Source organism: Notolepis coatsorum (genome assembly GCF_963971535.1).
Source record: "Notolepis coatsorum genome assembly, chromosome: 15".
Lineage (NCBI taxonomy): Eukaryota > Metazoa > Chordata > Actinopteri > Aulopiformes > Paralepididae > Notolepis > Notolepis coatsorum.
Genome location: NC_140179.1, coordinates 27987803 through 28006615, shown reverse-complemented (window position 1 = coordinate 28006615; position 18813 = coordinate 27987803). Strand labels below are relative to the sequence as shown.

The 18813-nt window shown below is 45.4% G+C and overlaps 2 protein-coding genes across 2 annotated transcripts in view; both read left to right on the top strand.

The window, feature by feature from the left end:
* The window catches only part of ing3 (inhibitor of growth family, member 3), a 37428-nt gene extending 29998 nt beyond the window's left edge, over positions 1 to 7430 (top strand). Inside the window, exons 10-12 of the mRNA XM_084330249.1 lie at positions 2839 to 3031; positions 3877 to 3915; positions 6368 to 7430. Coding sequence (XP_084186375.1) covers positions 2839 to 3031; positions 3877 to 3915; positions 6368 to 6484 — 349 coding nt within the window. The 3' untranslated portion in view covers positions 6485 to 7430. The remainder of the gene's footprint in view (positions 1 to 2838; positions 3032 to 3876; positions 3916 to 6367) is intronic.
* An 8948-nt stretch (positions 7431 to 16378) lies between these two features.
* The window catches only part of cped1 (cadherin-like and PC-esterase domain containing 1), a gene marked incomplete at its 3' end in the record, with an annotated part of 199436 nt that continues 197001 nt past the window's right edge, over positions 16379 to 18813 (top strand). The window contains 1 exon segment of the mRNA XM_084330949.1: positions 16379 to 17659. Within this exon segment, the coding sequence (XP_084187075.1) occupies positions 17387 to 17659 (273 nt within the window). The 5' untranslated portion in view covers positions 16379 to 17386.

Below are 18813 nucleotides of genomic sequence, written 5' to 3'. Positions count from 1 at the left end.
AGTTTAAACTAGCGTTAGCTAACTAGTGCCGCCTGTCCAGCTGTAATGTTAAAGTTTAAACTAGTGTTAGCTAACTAGTGCCGCCTGTCCAGCTGTAATGTTAAAGTTTAAACTAGTGTTAGCTAACTAGTGCCGCCTGTCCAGCTGTAATGTTAACGTTTAAACTAGCGTTAGCTAACTAGTGCCGCCTGCCCAGCTGTAATGTTAAAGTTTCAACTAGCGTTAGCTAACTAGTACCGCCTGCCCAGCTGTAATGTTAAAGTTTAAACTAGTGTTAGCTAACTAGTACCGCCTGCCCAGCTGTAATGTTAAAGTTTAAACTAGCGTTAGCTAACTAGTGCCGCCTGTCCAGCTGTAATGTTAAAGTTTAAACTAGTGTTAGCTAACTAGTGCCGCCTGTCCAGCTGTAATGTTAAAGTTTAAACTAGCGTTAGCTAACTAGTGCCGCCTGTCCAGCTGTAATGTTAAAGTTTAAACTAGCGTTAGATAACTAGTGCCGCCTGTCCAGCTGTAATGTTAAAGTTTAAACTAGCGTTAGCTAACTAGTGCCGCCTGTCCAGCTGTAATGTTAAAGTTTAAACTAGTGTTAGCTAACTAGTGCCACCTGTCCAGCTGTAATGTTAAAGTTTAAACTAGCGTTAGCTAACTAGTGCCGCCTGTCCAGCTGTAATGTTAAAGTTTAAACTAGCGTTAGCTAACTAGTGCCGCCTGTCCAGCTGTAATGTTAAAGTTTAAACTAGTGTTAGCTAACTAGTGCCGCCTGTCCAGCTGTAATGTTAAAGTTTAAACTAGCGTTAGCTAACTAGTGCCGCCTGTCCAGCTGTAATGTTAAAGTTTAAACTAGCGTTAGCTAACTAGTAGAGGTGTAACGATGCGACCTCACAGCGATTAATTCCGATTCCGATTATTCAGGCAACGATTCAATGCATCATGAAATCTCTTCTTTTGACCACGATTCGATTAATTTGATCAGTTAATTCCCCAATAAATGTTGAATACATAAATGTGGCTGGGGGAACTGATTCACTCGGCATGAATGGACTATAGGTCAATAAAAACAATACACACAAATAAAAACATTAAAAAATATATATATATTTTTATTTAGATTAATTTAGATTATAATCTATTCTAACATTTTCAAATTGATGCAGTTGAATCGTCCCATTAGAATCGATGCATTTCGATTAATCGATGCATCATTACACCCCTACTAACTAGTGCAGCCTGCCCAGCTGTAACGTTTAATGAGTTGTGATAATCTGCAGCCGAGAACAGCCGCTCACATGGGGGAAACAATGATACTACTGAAGGAAACCATCCCAAGTATCTTCAATGATGTGTTTTGCACTGTGAGTTTGTGGAAATAACTCGCAATTTCTGTAGTGGCAGCTGTACGGCATTACTGATGGTCTCCCGTGTAGCCATAAGCCATTTCAAATAGATGTTATTATGGTCATTAGGCTTAGGCATACTACTGTCTGTGGTTCTGACTGGAAACAGTCTTTTTGCTAAGTATGTTTGGCTTCGAATCTATTTTTATTTTATGTTTTAGACTAGTCGTTTGTGCTTTTTACATTTTTTATATATTTCTTTTAATCTTCTGGGCAAGTAGGACCCATACTTCCCCCGATGGACAAGTGCTTTTGAGACCCGAGTGTCAACCACTCCTTGTGACTACAATGACCACCTAACACCCCCCACCCCCTGGAAAGCCCCGGCAGCCAACTAACTAACTAACGCTAATCGCTGGGCTTCAATGGCCGTGTTTGAGCGTTCTGTTCATGTCCATTACAGAGCACTGAGGCAGGCGGCTATCGGATAGCCATCCTCCAACCGTTGTCGTTTTCAGAAATACCGCCTTGGGGTTAATAATGTCATTTCAATGTAACACGTCCTGACATCCAGCGTCAGGAAACATCCGAGCGGCATTGCTATTTCCAATCTGGAGCACTAACCACTTGTGACTTGCCTCAGGCTCTGCTAAAACAGATGTATGGTGTTTTTCTTTTGTGCAGTATTTCCTTTATTTTATTTATTTATTTATTTTAAAAGGGGAACACTACCCATACATATAAAATATGTCCACGGCGTAGGAACGTTTAATCTGTATTTGTTACCAAGAGCTATTCTCCCAAAGCCAGAAACCAGAGAAATAAGAATCACAACTTGTGATGTCATGAGGTATAAGGTCTGGGGCTGCTGCATGGTGAGAGACGTGCTTTTTGTGGATCCACTGAATGTTTTGAGCTTTTATACCCAAGTCCACTTGGTTCTATAGTCAGAAAATGTGCCCATATACAGAGAGCAGCATTCCCCTGGTTGCTCTTGTGTCATCTTTCCCCATCCGTCCCACTTGACAGTCTTATTTGTGCCATCAAGTACTCACTGGAAACATCGTATTCACCATATTTCGTTGCCCGTGGAAGTCGTAAATTACCAGTGGGAAATTGATAAATAATGATCGCGATAAGTCGTGATGTTTCATGACGGGGGAAATTGCAGAGAGCATGGCAGTTGATGGTAAAAATGATATATATTCCATTATTATATAGTGCATCCATGTTTGTTGCTATGGTTACTCCTTATATCCAACCAGGTCACTTGAAGGCCACGGAATGGACTTCTGACGCAGGATGTAAGTGCTTCCCAGATGCGCGTTTGAAGATGCCAATCTTTGTTTTTCTTTATTTGGTAGAGTTCAAATATTTTTGGACCGTCTTAGACTGTAGGAATAACTTGTATGAGTTCATAAATTATGTGGTGTTCCCCTTTTTTGAAGGAAAACATGCTCCTGACCGCTTGTTTTCTTCCTCTGCTCTCTCTGTCTCTCGCCAGAAGCGGCATCAAGTCTTCCAACCACCAGTCGTCTTCGTCCTCCTCCTCTTCCTCCCTGTCATCCTGCTCTTCGTCGTCCGCACTGGCCCAGGAGCTCTCCCAGCAGGCCTCCGCTCTGCCAGAGGCCGAGGCCAACAGCCAGGTGGACTGGACCTACGACCCCAACGAGCCACGCTACTGCATCTGCAACCAGGTACGTGTGCAACACACCGGGAAGCCACCCACAGACCAGACCTCTGTGGAGACGGACACAACAGAGATCAGACCCAACACAGACAGACCCCTGTGGAGACAGACACAACACAGACAGACCCCTGTGGAGACGGACACAACACAGATCAGACACAACACAGACAGACCCCTGTGGAGACAGACACAACACAGATCAGACACAACACAGACAGACCCCTGTGGAGACAGACACAACACAGATCAGACACAACACAGACAGACCCCTGTGGAGACAGACACAACACAGATCAGACACAACACAGACAGACCCCTGTGGAGACAGACGCAACACACAACACAGACAGACCCCTGTGGAGACAGACACAACACAGATCAGACACAACACAGACAGACCCCTGTGGAGACAGACACAACACAGACAGACCCCTGTGGAGACAGACACAACACACAACACAGACAGGACCTCTGTGGAGACAGACACAACACAGACAGACCCCTGTGGAGACAGACACAACACAGACAGGACCCCTGTGGACACAGACAGGACCCCTGTGGAGACAGACACAACACAGACAGGACCTCTGTGGAGACGGACACAACACAGACAGACCCCTGTGGACACAGACACAACACAGACAGACCCCTGTGGACACAGACACAACACAGACGGACCCCTGTGGAGACAGACGCAACACAGACAGACCCCTGTGGACACAGACACAACACAGACAGGACCCCTGTGGACACAGACAGGACCCCTGTGGAGACAGACACAACGCAGACAGGACCCCTGTGGACACAGACACAACACAAAAATCCCCTAATATTTATCTTTTCCCCCCCCAGGTCTCTTACGGAGAGATGGTTGGATGTGATAATACAGATGTAAGTATGACTTCATCTCATGATGTTGTTTAGTTGGTTGAATTAGAGGTAGTTGGTGAAGATGTTAATATTAGGGATGGGCATCTATGAATGTTTGAATAGTCATTCAATTGAGATTATTATAATTTCTTTTTTTTTATCAAATAGTCTTTGAGTAGTAGTGGAATAGTTCCCAGTGACGTGATGGAATAGAAATGTTGTGAGTCTTTGCCATCCCTACTCCCTAGTTAATATCAGAAACTTTACCGAGGTCTTTGTTGATTCAGTGCCCAGTGCAAGAGACAACCTTATCTGCCACTGATTACTGTTACCCTTCATGTGTCTGGAACCGACGGGATAGCTCATGAAAAACGCTCTTGAAGTCTGTGGGAGCCGCAGTGGTGCAGTCGTAATATGGGAACTGGTAACACGCCACGCCACGCGCGCGTGGGGGTACGTGCATGCGCACAGAACAGATTTTTTTTTTTTTTTTTTTTTTTTTTTAAATGGAGAAGCTGATAAAGGTAGCAGGATGTAGCCTTCAATATATAAAGAAATTATATTGTCAACAGATATGGTTGAAAAACAAATAATGTTTTAAATGTAATGGTAGTTACAATTTCTTTAATTGAATCAACTTAAACTAGAAAAGTAAATACAAACTAAATTAACAATGTAAGTTACATTGTTAATTTAGTTTGTATTTACTTTTAGTTTAAGTTAATTCAATTAAAGAAATTGTTTTACCCACAAACACAAAAGCAAACTTAAAATAATCAGACAACTTGTGTTTACTTGAAGTTTGTGTGTGCATGACTCCTAGTGCACAGCCAGGGAGGTTTGGTGATGAACCTGTGGTGCGCTCACACCCACTCGCGCGCGCAGTTATACACACACACACAAGCGCATATACGCGAGTGCAATCTTTCTATCATACACGCTGTTCTTGCTCTCTATTTGTGTGAATGTGCGCGCGCGAGAGCAATTGGAAAGCTGGCGCGCAGCACAGCAGACGCTTGATTCAATCATAAGCAGGTAGACCCCATCACGAATTCCGAGCCACATTAGTATTCACCTCCACTGCCGTCACACAGAATGAAGGGGGAGATGCATTCAGATAGCCAACACCCAGACACCTAGTCTACCTGCGCTTTTTGTTATGTAAAACGGTGGCCGCCGGGTACTTAGTCACAACGAATGGATACAGCGCATTTTTGTGTGCGCGTAGACGCGAGTACACATCCGTGCGCGATCGCGCGTACTTAGTTAGCCTCAGTGATCTAATAACACGGCGTGTAACCGCGTGTGTGCACGACTGCACCCCTGGGGAGCCGTGAGATACGGAGCACTTACTGAAACTAGGGATGCCCCGATCGATCGGCCACCGATCGTTATCGGCCGATATTCAGTATAAATATGCGATCGGTGATCGGTGATAATGTTTTATTTTCACCGATCGTCAAACCCGATCACTCGCTGTCGCTGAGTTCTGTCTCAGACACCGGTGGTGCGGCGTCTGCTCTCGAGTCCAGCCCCTCCCGCACGCATGTAAACACGGGTCTAGTCTAGTGAGACACGGGAGGACGGCGTGTCGTCTCCCTGAGCTAACGTTAGCTTAGCTACCGTTACAAAATGACCCAGTCAACTATTCACTTTTAGTTTAATACATGATGAGGCATTGTCTAACCGAACGGTATCTAGCCGGCCAGCTACCGATAGCTCCTGACATCAACAAACGCTCTAGCAAGTCTAGTAGAGACGTGTATGATACCTGTTAGCTGTTAGCTGTTAGCTCACGTTAGCGCAAGTTAGTTCACTGTTAAAAACGAAATGTCCCATTGAACTAAATAATTCACTGAGGCGTTGTATTAACGTTATATATCCGGCTATCAGTAGCTACAGATAGCTCCTGATATCAATGTCTTATAACACTGATTCGATGCGTATTCGAGCTGAGGGCTTGCTGAGCACAGTTAAGTAACGTTATACCAATACAATAGGGTCCAGGTGCAGCGCCGGAGAATCCTGGCCGTAGCTCGAGGCTACTCGAGTATAGGTCCAGCTGCAGCTCCGGAGAATCCTGGCTGTAGCTGGAGGCTACTAGAGTACACACAGACAGTGGAGCTTGTTGCGTGGTGGCGATGTCTCGCAGATAATACAAGTACAAGTCTGATTATATAATATATATATTTTATAAAAAAAAAATGTATATAAAATAAATTGTAATTTCTTTTAATCAAAAACGATCGGTATTGGATCGGTATCGGCCGATATGGCTCACGACGATCGGTGATCGGTATCGGTGGCAAAAAACGTGATCGGGGCATCCCTAACTGAAACATATTAGTTTGTGTTGAAAGGATAACACGTAGGAGTCACCATGGAGGAGATAGATGGACGTCTTGGGATGAAGAGAACTCCTGTCCTCCTTTTTAACTTGTATGTTCTCTCTCTCTCTCTCTCTCTCTGCCAGTGTCCCATCGAGTGGTTCCACTACGGCTGCGTGGGCCTGACGGAAGCCCCCAAGGGCAAGTGGTACTGCCCCCAGTGTACTGCCGCCATGAAGAGGAGAGGCAGCAGACACAAATAGTCTCCCTAAAGCCTCACTATCTACCCTGGACCACCCCTCACTCCCTACCCACCCTCTCCTTCCTACCCCACCCCCTGCACCCTCCTTCCTACCCCACCTCTGCACCCTCCTCCCCCACCCCCTGTACCCTCCTTCCTACCCCACCTCCTGCATCTCCCATCCCAATTCACCCCCCCCCCCCCAAATGAGAGTACACCTGTCGCTGGCCACACACAGAGTTCACCTGTCCCTCAGACCTTCTCAGACTGCAGAGGTTAAAGGTCGCCATGCATGGGCCAAGTGTAGTGTGTTTATGTGGATGGTTTTGAAGGTGACAGTTGTTTAGCAGAATTCCTACCCCCCCCCCCCCCTCTCTCTCTCTCCCCCTCTTCTTTTGAGTTGAAACCTCCTCAGTTCCCCTCTCCTCCCCCCCCTCCTCCTCACATCCAAACATTCCTCGCCTTTCCTCCTGTGGCGGGCCACGACACCCGCGAGAAGTGCCGGTTTTTGCGGGGAGCGCTCACGGGGGGAAATGAAAAATACAGACTGGGAAATGTAGCCCAGGGACTACAAACACCCAAGCAAACGACCCCAACCCCCCCCCCCCCCCTCCATCCCCACCCACATGTTTTTGATTGGAACTGTAATATGCTGAAATGTAACTTTTGAGGTTTAACTTGATAATGACGATTGAGATGGTGGGAACAGACTAGTAACTGGTGGTGGTAGTTACTATCGTCTGCGTAATGTGACTGAGCCCCCCCCCCCTCCTCCCTCCCCACCAATGAATCTCAAACGTTTTCAGAATGTACGGTGTAAGAACAATGTCATTACTGAAGCCTGTGTGTATATGTATGCGTGAGTGGATATAAGTGCTGTTTGTGTGTGTATGCCTCATGAATGCGTGTGTCGCTAGTCATTCTGCACTGAGATGGTGTGTGTATAAGTTTCCAGAGATGTTAAAACAAAAAAATCCAATAAAACAATCTTTTTTGGTAGTTTTGTTTCCTCATGGTCGTTCATCTGTTTTTGCTGTTAAACTCTAGAGAAGCAAATGAAAAGAACTTGTGATTTTTATGTTTCTTTCTCTTTGTTATTAACTTGTTCTTTTCTTGGCGTTCCAATTACTTCACAATGGAAAAGTTAACTTGAGCAGTGGGTGGAATTACAGTTTATAAGGGAAACTACGCCCAATTTTAAGAGTTCATTAATATATATAGATAATAGATATTCGATTTTTTGTGTCTTTTCCAGACTAACGCATTATACAAGTGTGTAGTAGCAAACGCGTAGTTGCAACATTTGTATACATTCACCCCCACACACATACGCACAAACGGATCTCTTGGTTAACCTATGAAAGGATTGTAAACGCACATGGAATTTTGTTTTAAGGCCTCGAGTTGGATCTTTGACCACAAGGGGTACAAATGGGGGAGTAACTGCACATACTTAATGCCAACCTCAACCTTAAATTCCCCATGCATTATATTGTACCCATACTACAGATCTATATTTCATATATACCATATATGTAAGGGATAATGTATTCTACGAGGTCATTGTCGCAAAATAATTGACCGACACGGAGTTTAAAATACCGAGGCGCAGCACCGAGGTGTTTTAAACGTCAGTGAAGGTCAATTATTTTGCGACAATGATCGAGTATAGCTATACATTATCCCGCTTATTACATGGCTAACTTACTAACAATATACCTAATTCATTTTACATCGACAAGACGAGATCAAATGCAGACTCAGTTCTGTTCTGGCTCCGCTGTCATCGTCACACACTCCGCTGTCAGTGCAGCCAGCAGGTGTGTCTGATTGGCTGCACTGATGCAGTGTGTCAGTGGCCTTGATTGCGAACAGCTGCGCACAGCGGTCATTATTGTTCCACAGGTCCGTTATCGAGTAATATCGGACCTCTGACGAGCACTGTTGACCAATCGCAAGCATTTCGGCGAATGTGAAAACGCCATGTAATATGTATATACATACATGTGTGTTTATATATCAGGGGTGTAAAGTACTTGAGTAATTGTCTTCGTTACAATACTTAAGTACTGTTTTTGCTGCATTTGTACTTTACTCAAGTATTAGGTTTGTATACTTGTACTTTTACTCAATTACATCACAGAAAAAAAAAACATACTTTTTACTCCTTACATTTAAAATGCAGACCTACAAAGTACAAATCTTGCAGGTCCAACCATTTTAATTAGTATATTTGTTTCTCTGGCCGGACTAACGTTAACGTTATTAATCCTGCGGCCGCACTATTTAAAAACAGCCAATTAAATCCCCATCAATGGAAAATGGCCATTAGAAAGTGCGGATCTTTGATTAAACAATGCTATCAGAAGAATAATTTCATATCAAAGGAAAACTTGGCCCACGATGGAATGAGTTTGAGACTCCTGGTCTATCCCTTGCAATAAAAAAAGTTTTTAATTTTTAGTACTTAAGTACATTTAAAAGTAGAAACTTTGTGTGTTTTTAGCCAGATACTCTTGACTTTTACTTGAGTAAGATTTTGAGACGGTACCCATACTTTCACTTAAGTATAATTTCTGGGTACTTTTTACACCCCTGTTGAATAAGATTTTAAGACTGTACCCATACTTTCACTTAAGTATAATTTCTGGGTACTTTTTACACCCCTGTTATATATAACCAAGATGGGGCCGCTCTGTTCGGCTGCCTCTGTCGGCTCAGTCAAGATTGTGCTTTTCTTTGGTTCATTTGTGTAGTTTTATGGGTTTATGCATCTATAGTTATATTATTATTTATTATAATGTACATGTACCTTATATTTGACAAATTAAACAAAACTTGAACTATATACACATACAGTCCAAAAATATTAGTGAACACAAACCACTATCCATTGCTAAAACTAAAAGGTGTGATGTCTTCAGGTGTGACGTCTGATACTGCTCCATGGGGAAAATTACGGAGCGGCCAGGGGAGTATTCTGAGTATATATGGGTACATTCTCCGTTTCACAATTAAGAACACTACCGTAGAATAAAATCTCATTTGTGTTTGAAAAATAAAAACAAGCGCTGTGTGTGTCCACAGTATCAAGTCTCCAGCTCATCTCCACAAGGAGCAGGTCTAGTCTTCATACCTGAGCGGGGCTGGACTCGGACCAAAAATCGGCCCTGGCATTTTTGGCCCAAACCGGCGCACCATAATCGATCGGACACCACCCACCAGTACACCATCCTTGCGGTCCCCTTAAATATGCGTACCTACTGTACTATTCCCCCAAACCACTACAAAGCTGGGTAGTAAGTGCCATGGACAAGTGCAAGTGGACCAGTTTACTCACTCACTCTTGGCTGAATCTTGTTTTGGGTGGTGATGTAAAAACATCTGCATCATAGCAGGCTCAGGATGGGCAAAGTAGTCGATAGCCTGTTCATCCCTGTCTCTCTCCTCCACAACCTGGCTTGACTAGACATAAGGAGAGAGAGATGATTTCAATTAACTGGTACATTCAGGTCCAGAATTGTTGGAATTCCCTGACAAAGACGTGCAAAAAGCTGTACAATTTAAACAATACCATACTGGTAATCAGCAAATAGTTGTTTATTCAATGAATGCATGGAGCTGTTCCATCTTATTTAATTTGATACTATATACTCAGTTCATACATATTTCAAGTATTCAAATATCAATGATGAATATTGCATAATGTTTACACAGTTAATAGATCACCTTGTTTTATATTCATGTTCAGAGAGGAGTAATAGTTAGATCTTTGTATGTGATTATATGGCAATTAAATCAATGGTGTGTTTGTTTGGGGAGTTTGACCTACAGTTAATGTGCCTACCAGGTGAAGGTGCATGATCAATGGACAGCACAAAAACAATTTGTGTAGGTGGAGACTAGAGCTACCACAGATAGTAATACGTTATTTTAATTTTTTTTAAACTTTGGCCATTCCCCTGGCTCTTTTATGTGTTTATCACATTTATACTGGTCAAGGATGACCGACAGAAACAGGCTGAAAGGGTTCAGATGGGGGGGAAGACACTCTGGGAAAGGCACGGCTGCAGTCGGGATTCGAACTCGCTAAGCCCCAGATCCGTGACGAGCACGGTTGTCCACAGTGCTGAAATAGCGCTTGCGGTACGTGGTGAGCTACTGGAGCTCCCCCAGTAATACGTTATTAAGAGTAAGTAATCCATACCATATATATCCTAATAGTTATCTTATTACCATACTTGGCTGAAAATAAACTTTGCTGCCTGTTGTGAATGTGTTTTTCCCTGTAGGCTAATACATAAGTAGGCATACATTTTTGCAATTGAGCAAAAATGTGCAGTTGAGTAGGCTATATGTGCTGTGTTTTTATGTCTTCCATCGAGGACCACCTTGGAAATAAGTGTTTTAATGAATGCGTTTAGGTGATATCCTCAGGAATACAAATTGGTCAAGATAATTTGTTTTTATGATGTGTTTTTAATTTACAAATACAAATCTAATCAAATAAAAAAAGCAGTTTTTGCAGTTGAGCTACATGTGTTGTATATTATACAGCCTTTTCATCAAGGGAACCCTTATCCTAATGATTTTTTTAATAATATTATGATGATACGATATGGACCTAGTAGTTGGGTCATCTGTGGCACTTCGTTTCTCAATGGATTTGTCATCTAGGAGGGTTAATAAACAAATTTAGCCGGGGTGTATTTTTTTTAAAAGGCGGGGGAAATTTGTGAGAGACCAAAATCCAAAATAGCTGCTGTGGAAATTAACTTTTTAATGGTTTGACCTACAATGATGCACAATACATGGTACCAGCCCCCTCTCAGTCATGTACGAGCCCCCTCTCAGTCATGTACCAGCCAGCCCCCTCTCAGTCCTGTATACCAGTCCCCTCTCAGTCATGTACCAGCCCCCCTCTCAGTCATGTACCAGCCCCCTCTCAGTCATATACCACAGCCCCATCTCAGTCATGTACCACAGCCCCCTCTCAGTCATGTACCAGCCCCCCTCTCAGTCATGTATACCAGCCCCCTCTCAGTCCTGTATACCAGCCCCCTCTCAGTCATGTACCAGCCAGCCCCCTCTCAGTCATGTACCAGCCAGCCCCCTCTCAGTCATGTATACCAGTCCCCTCTCAGTCATGTATACCAGCCCCCTCTCAGTCATGTACCAGGCCCCTCTCAGTGATGTACCAGCCCCCTCTCAGTCATGTACCACAGCCCCATCTCAATCATGTACCAGCCCCCTCTCAGTCATGTACCACAGCCCCCTCTCAGTCATGTACCAGCCCCCTCTCAGTCATGTACCAGCCCCCTCTCAGTCATGTACCACAGCCCCATCTCAGTCATGTACCAGCCCCCTCTCAGTCATGTACCACAGCCCCCTCTCAGTCATGTACCAGCCCCCTCTCAGTCATGTACCAGCCCCCTCTCAGTCATGTACCACAGCCCCATCTCAGTCATGTACCAGCCCCCTCTCAGTCATGTACCACAGCCCCCTCTCAGTCATGTACCACAGCCCCCTCTCAGCAGTGGCGGCCGGCCGATAGAGGGCGCTGGGGTGCCGCCCCCCCTGGTGAAGAGAGAAAGAGAAGAAGAAACATTTTTATTTTTTATTTTAGACCCCTAAAAATAAACTAAACATGTTTAAAATGAATAATATTTACTCATTTTAAGTATGTTTGTGTTTCAAATGCACAATAACGTTAATATATCAAATATAAATCATTGTTTTGTGCGTGATTCACATGACGTCACTCTCTCTCCTGATATAGAGAGTACCTCTAAAGCTGGGTGCATAGACGTAGCGCGCACACTGTCAGACAGAAAAGAATGCGAGGAGGAGCCAGTCAGTCCAGTTTAGTAGTATTTTAGTTTCAATTCTGTGCGTTAGCTTAGCTAGGCTCGTGGTTCGGTAATAAGATATAAGAAGTGTATTCTCAGGAGTTGGAGAGATCAGCACGAGATACTGTACATTACTGACAGTGTTGGATTTGGATTTATATGGAGTCTGGATAGTGGACACACACTTTATCAAGCCCGGCCGGACCACAAAAGCTTCTCGAAGGGTTAACGCGATGGCTCGAGGCTCGTTGCAAACAACAAGTGAGTCTAACAATATGTACTGTTCTGTAGTTACTGAAACTGATTGAATATGGCAAGTCAAGATTCAAGAGATTTATTTGTCACATACATGATACACAAGGCGTGCAGTGAGGTCTGATATGAGTGAGTGGCCGCGATATATCTCTCTCTTTCTTTCTCTCTCGCTCTCTCTCTTTCTGTAATGTAAATGTATTTCTCTCTCTCTCTTTCTCTCTCTCTCTCTTTCTCTCTCACTATCTCTCTTTCTCGCTCTCTCTCTCTTTATTTCTCTCTCCCCCTCTCTCCCCTCTCTCTCTCTCTCTCTCTCTCTCTCTCTCTCTCTCTCTCTCTCTCTCACACACGCGCAGTACTCGTTGGTTCATGATTCATGATCATTACATTATGATCGACTGGAATAAAAAAAAATAGCTTTACAATTTACATACTGTAGCTGTCCCTTTGTTCATTAATGTTTAACCTAAATGTAGAACAACTCACCAAAAGTGACCGTTGCAAAAACGATTTCACCCCCCCCCCCTACCCCTACCCCGTGCGCCCTCCCTAAAGTGGATCGGACTGGCCGCCACTGCCTCTCAGTCATGTACCACAGCCCCCTCTCAGTCATGTACCACAGCCCCCTCTCAGTCATGTACCACAGCCCCCTCTCAGTCATGTACCACAGCCCCCTCTCAGTCATGTACCAGCCCCATCTCAGTCATGTACCAGCCCCCTCTCAGTCATGTACCACAGCCCCATCTCAGTCATGTACCACAGACCCATCTCAGTCATGTACCAGCCCCCTCTCAGTCATGTACCACAGCCCCCTCTCAGTCATGTACCACAGCCCCATCTCAGTCATGTACCACAGCCCCCTCTCAGTCATGTACCACAGCCCCCTCTCAGTCATGTACCAGCCCCCTCTCAGTCATGTACCACAGCCCCCTCTCAGTCATGTATACCAGCCCCCCTCTCAGTCATGTACCACAGCCCCCTCTCAGTCATGTACCACAGCCCCCTCTCAGTCATGTACCACAGCCCCCTCTCAGTCATGTACCACAGCCCCCTCTCAGTCATGTACCACAGCCCCCTCTCAGTCATGTACCACAGCCCCCTCTCAGTCATGTACCAGCCCCCTCTCAGTCATGTACCACAGCCCCCTCTCAGTCATGTACCACAGCCTCCTCTCAGTCATGTACCACAGCCCCCTCTCAGTCATGTACCACAGCCCCCTCTCAGTCATGTACCACAGCCCCCTCTCAGTCATGTACCAGCCAGACCCCTCTCAGTCATGTACCACAGCCCCATCTCAGTCATGTACCACAGCCCCATCTCAGTCATGTACCACAGCCCCATCTCAGTCATGTACCACAGACCCATCTCAGTCATGTACCAGCCCCCTCTCAGTCATGTACCACAGACCCATCTCAGTCATGTACCACAGCCCCCTCAGTCATGTATACCAGCCCCCCTCTCAGTCATGTACCACAGCAGTCATGTACCACAGCCCCCTCTCAGTCATGTACCACAGCCCCATCTCAGTCATGTACCACAGCCCCCTCTCAGTCATGTACCACAGCCCCCTCTCAGTCATGTACCAGCCCCCTCTCAGTCATGTACCACAGCCCCATCTCAGTCATGTACCACAGCCCCCTCTCAGTCATGTACCAGCCAGCCCCCTCTCAGTCATGTACCACAGCCCCATCTCAGTCATGTACCACAGCCCCCTCTCAGTCATGTACCAGCCCCCCTCTCAGTCATGTACCACAGGCCCCTCTCAGTCATGTACCAGCCCCCTCTGTCCTATATACCAGCCCCCTCTCAGTCATGTACCACAGCCCCCTCTCAGTCATGTACCACAGCCCTCTCTCAGTCATGTACCACAGCCCCCTCTCAGTCATGTACCACAGCCCCCTCTCAGTCATGTACCACAGCCCCATCTCAGTCATGTACCTGCACGACTGGCGGGGGGGTGCTTAGTAAGAGATGTGATTGGGCCAGCCCAGTGTCAGTCAGTACCAATGGGCCGCTGTCCCAGCCTAGTAGTGGGCCGGTCGTTGACCAAATGAAGAAGAAAAAAAGTTTTTTTTTTTTTATATAAATACTTTTTTTTCTTTTTTTCTCAAATCATAACGGCCCAAATATGCGTCGGCCCACCGGATTTTCCCGGTATGCCAGATGGCCAGTCCGGGCCTGACATCGCCCCAGTTTGAGTCTTGCTTCTCTGGCTTCTGGCTCTGGGAGGAGCGGGTATAGCTTCTTGTTCCTCGTGTTGATTGAACGTTTGGCGAGGAAACAACATTAAAATTCTCAGTTTGAGTTCTCTTTTAAGTAAAATCGGAAATACCCATCGTAATATTACTCTGGTAAAAGTCTTCTATTCACAATTCTACTTAAGAAAAAGTACGAGAAGTATTTGATATTGAATGCATTTAACCGTCTGCAGTGTGGTAGTGAAAGGGTTACCCTCTACATGACACTACTGACACAAATTGTACTTACCTGCACTATTCTTACCCTGCCTACTTTTATACACTGCCTATCAAATTCATGTGTGGGTTCTATGCTAATTTTATCTCAGTATACCTCCTACTGTATGCACTGTAATTTTAAGATAACTATTTTATACTTCTTACTGATGCACTACCCTGTTGTATGTCCGTTCTATTTTATAATTTTTAGACTATTTTTAAACTGAATCATTTTAAACTATTTTTATTATTTGTATTACTGAATGAAACTGTAAACAGAGAGCCTATTGGGATGCTATATCCTAATGTGAAACACTGTGATTTACCATACCTTGCTACCTGTCTATCTTTTTTTATGCTTGCGTATTTTTTATTGTTGTGAAGCACTTTGAACTGCAACCTCTGTATGAAAAGTGCTATACAAATAAAGTTATTATTATTATTACATACAGTGTGGTAGTGAAAGTGTTAACCCTGTATAGTGTGGTAGTGAAAGGGTCAAGTATCAAAAGTAAAAGTATACATTCCTTTGTATTCCAGTGCTTGGGAGCTTTAAGTCTTTGATCCTTTGACCTCTATGTGTTATGTGTTAAAGATGTGGTCCAGTTACGCCAGCTCTGATCATGTCCTCTTGGGAAGACTTAAAATATGAAAGTAGCCTTACGTTTTTCTATGTAATTGTAATTTCTATGCAAAGTATGTTTTGCTTTAAAGTAACTAGTAACTGACAGAAACATGTAGCGTATAACAAGTACAATATTTCCGTTCGAAATGTAGTGGAGTAAAAGTGATCAAAAGGTTCCCTAAAAAGGAAAATCAAGTAAAGTATAAGTACACCTTTTTTTGTAGTACTTACTTTCCAACACCGCTGACCAGAGACCCATGGCTAAAACGAGCAGTGTATTGTATACCGGGGACCTATTAGGCAATAATAGTGAAGGACAGGCGCGCGCGCGCGCGTGTGTGTGTGTGTGTTCTACAAATAACCCTGGCCAAGCAGAGAGCCCACTGTTTCACCCAGAGCCAGGAATGATGAGGGGGAGTCAGAAGAACCGACCCCCTACCGAGAAGGCATGTGTGCGCATTTAGACCGCTCCGTGTGCCCCGTGGAATTCATGCGCAAAAAACCAAGAGCATTCCTTGTATAATAAACCCCCGTTTTACCATCCAAACCCAATGTCGTTTGTTTCCCAGCCCGCTTTCAGGCTGGGGAGGGAACCTCCATTTGGCCGAGCTGTTGGTCCGAGACGTGTATAGTGATCCAGCGGAGGGGAGGAAGTCACTGTTTACTTTGCCTTTTTCTAGTATTAACGCGAACCAGGTGGACCTCATTGTACCCTGGCTGGCGGCTACCGGGGACTCCGGCGGGGCGCTGAACTGGTTCGTCTTCTTCATATTATAATAGACATAACGGCCATAGTCACATAGAAAAGTTTCACTGGAACTTTCTGGGGCGGTTTCGTGCGCAACACACGCTCGAACCCAGACAGCAGCCCGTTTGGCTGAAGGTTGTTTTCTCTCTGACAGCAGCTCCGGCGGCGCGCAGGACGGACCGAAGTTGCCTGATGACGATCACAGTCATGAGGTCCCGTTATTCCGAGTGTTGTTATTAACCAGCTGGGAGGCGATTATTATTATTATCCACCGACGAGACGAGACGAGGAACACACACACCGGGGGACGTATTGTATACGACGAGGTCTTTTTGTTGCTGCGCACTTTTGGGGGATTCTTATTGAGAGGAATCGAGTCCCGCGACTGGAAAGATTTTCGTCTCCAATAAAGTTCGCCCGTCTTTTCACGTGGACATCCTTTGGGGACATCTTCGGGTCCGCTAGCTGAATAGGACCACAGCACAGTATGGGTTAATAATAATAGCGCACCTTTCAGAGAGAGAGAAGGACATGCTGTTTGTGTGCAACTCGGAGCGTGTTTTCCCGGATAGTGCGTGTTTTGGCACTTTTTTTTGTTTGCGCACCCGGGAGACCGACCGCGGCCAATGACGGGAGCGAGTGGCAATTATAGTTTGACTGGGATATAGTCATATAGAATAGAATAGAATAGAAGTACTTTATTCAGCACCACAGATCGCTCACAATAAACATTGAGGTAATAGTCAAAAATACACACAGTCAAAGATATACATTCTAAAATATAGTCCACAAATATACAGTAAAATGTACAGGAAGATATACAAGTGTCTGTTACTCTGTGAGCCACAGTGATGGGATACACAGTCTGATGGGCTGTTGTTGATATGAAGGACTTCCTGTGTCGGATATGAAGAAGTAAACATCACTCTTTCTCATAGTATGCGCCTCTTTGCTTGCGGACGATCACACACTTGCGACAGCTGGAGGAGGAGGTATGCTGTGCGGCCGTCTGTGGCCCCTGCAGCGTCGGAGGTACTGCTCCGGCCCGGTGCTCCTCCTGGGGCTGGCGGTGTGCAGCCTGGTCTACCAGACCCTCATGGTGGCCCGGAGCCGCTTCAAGGCCAGCGGCCAACCTGAACCCGCAGCGCGGCCCGACGACGAGCGCAACAAGACCGACCCGGAGAAGCCCCCCTCCTTTGATGAACTGATGCTCGCCGACGCCGAGCGGCTTATTTCTGCACTAGAAACTTTACAGAGGGAGAGAGATGTAAGTTTGACCCCCCCACCCCACCCCCCCCATCCACATGTACTGAAGCTTATAACATGCTGCTGCTGCCCTGAGTGATCAGATCACTGAAGGATGCTCTGGCCACGCGATGGGGTCAGTGACCCTGCAGTGATCAAAGGCGTGTCGATGTTGTGAACTATATAGCTCGTCATGTTGCTAATTGTATATAGTCTCACACTTGTTGTGGACCTATGTATATACTGTTTTTCACCCCCTATAACTGTCTCTATACATCCTCTGCTCTCTTGCTTTCATCCAATCTCTCTATTATCTCTCTCTCTCTGCCCCTCTCTGCTCTCTCTCTCTCCCCCTCTCTCTCCCCCCTCTCTCTCTGCCCCTCTCTCTCCCCCTCTCTCTCCCCCTCTCTCTCTCTGCCCCTCTCTCTCTCTCCCTCGCTCTCTGCCTCTGCCCCTCTCTCTCTCTCTCTCTCTCTCCCTATCTCTCTCTCTCTCCCTCTCTCTCTCCCTCTCTCTGCCCCTCTCTCTCTCCCTATCTCTCTCTCCCCCTCTCTCTCTCTCTGCCCCTCTCTCTCTCTCCCTCGCTCTCTGCCTCTCTGCCCCTCTCTCTCTCCCTATCTCTCTCTCTCTCTCCACCCTGGTGGAAACAAGACGAAAGTCTTTCTCTGGTCTGCATCCCCTTAACAATTGTATGTATTGAGATGTACTGTACTGTACCCATTCTGCAATCTGTTAATAAACTTTTCAATCAATCAATTCAATCAATCTCTCTCTCTGCCCCTCTCTCTCTCTCCCTCGCTCTCTGCCCCTCTCTCTCTCCCTATCTCTCTCTCCCTCTCTCTCTTTCTCTCTCTCTCCCCCTCTCTCTCTCCCTCTCTCTCTCTCTCTGCCCCACTCTCTCCAATTTCATTAACTTTAATGGGAAACAGTAGTAACACAACATCCTGAAGCTTCACAATAAAACTGGATAATGATGATGATGATGATTATGACGTCTGCCCCGGTAATATTTCTCGCGGGGGTGGGGGTGGGGGTGGTCGTCATGTTTAATTATTTTATAGTTTGCAGGCAACTCTTGGCCAGTGGGCCTATATGTTTTGTTAGGAAAACTGAACGCGGTCTCTCTCGTGCCTATTATTATTGTTGCTGGTGTATTTTTAGACTCCGGAGGTCTCG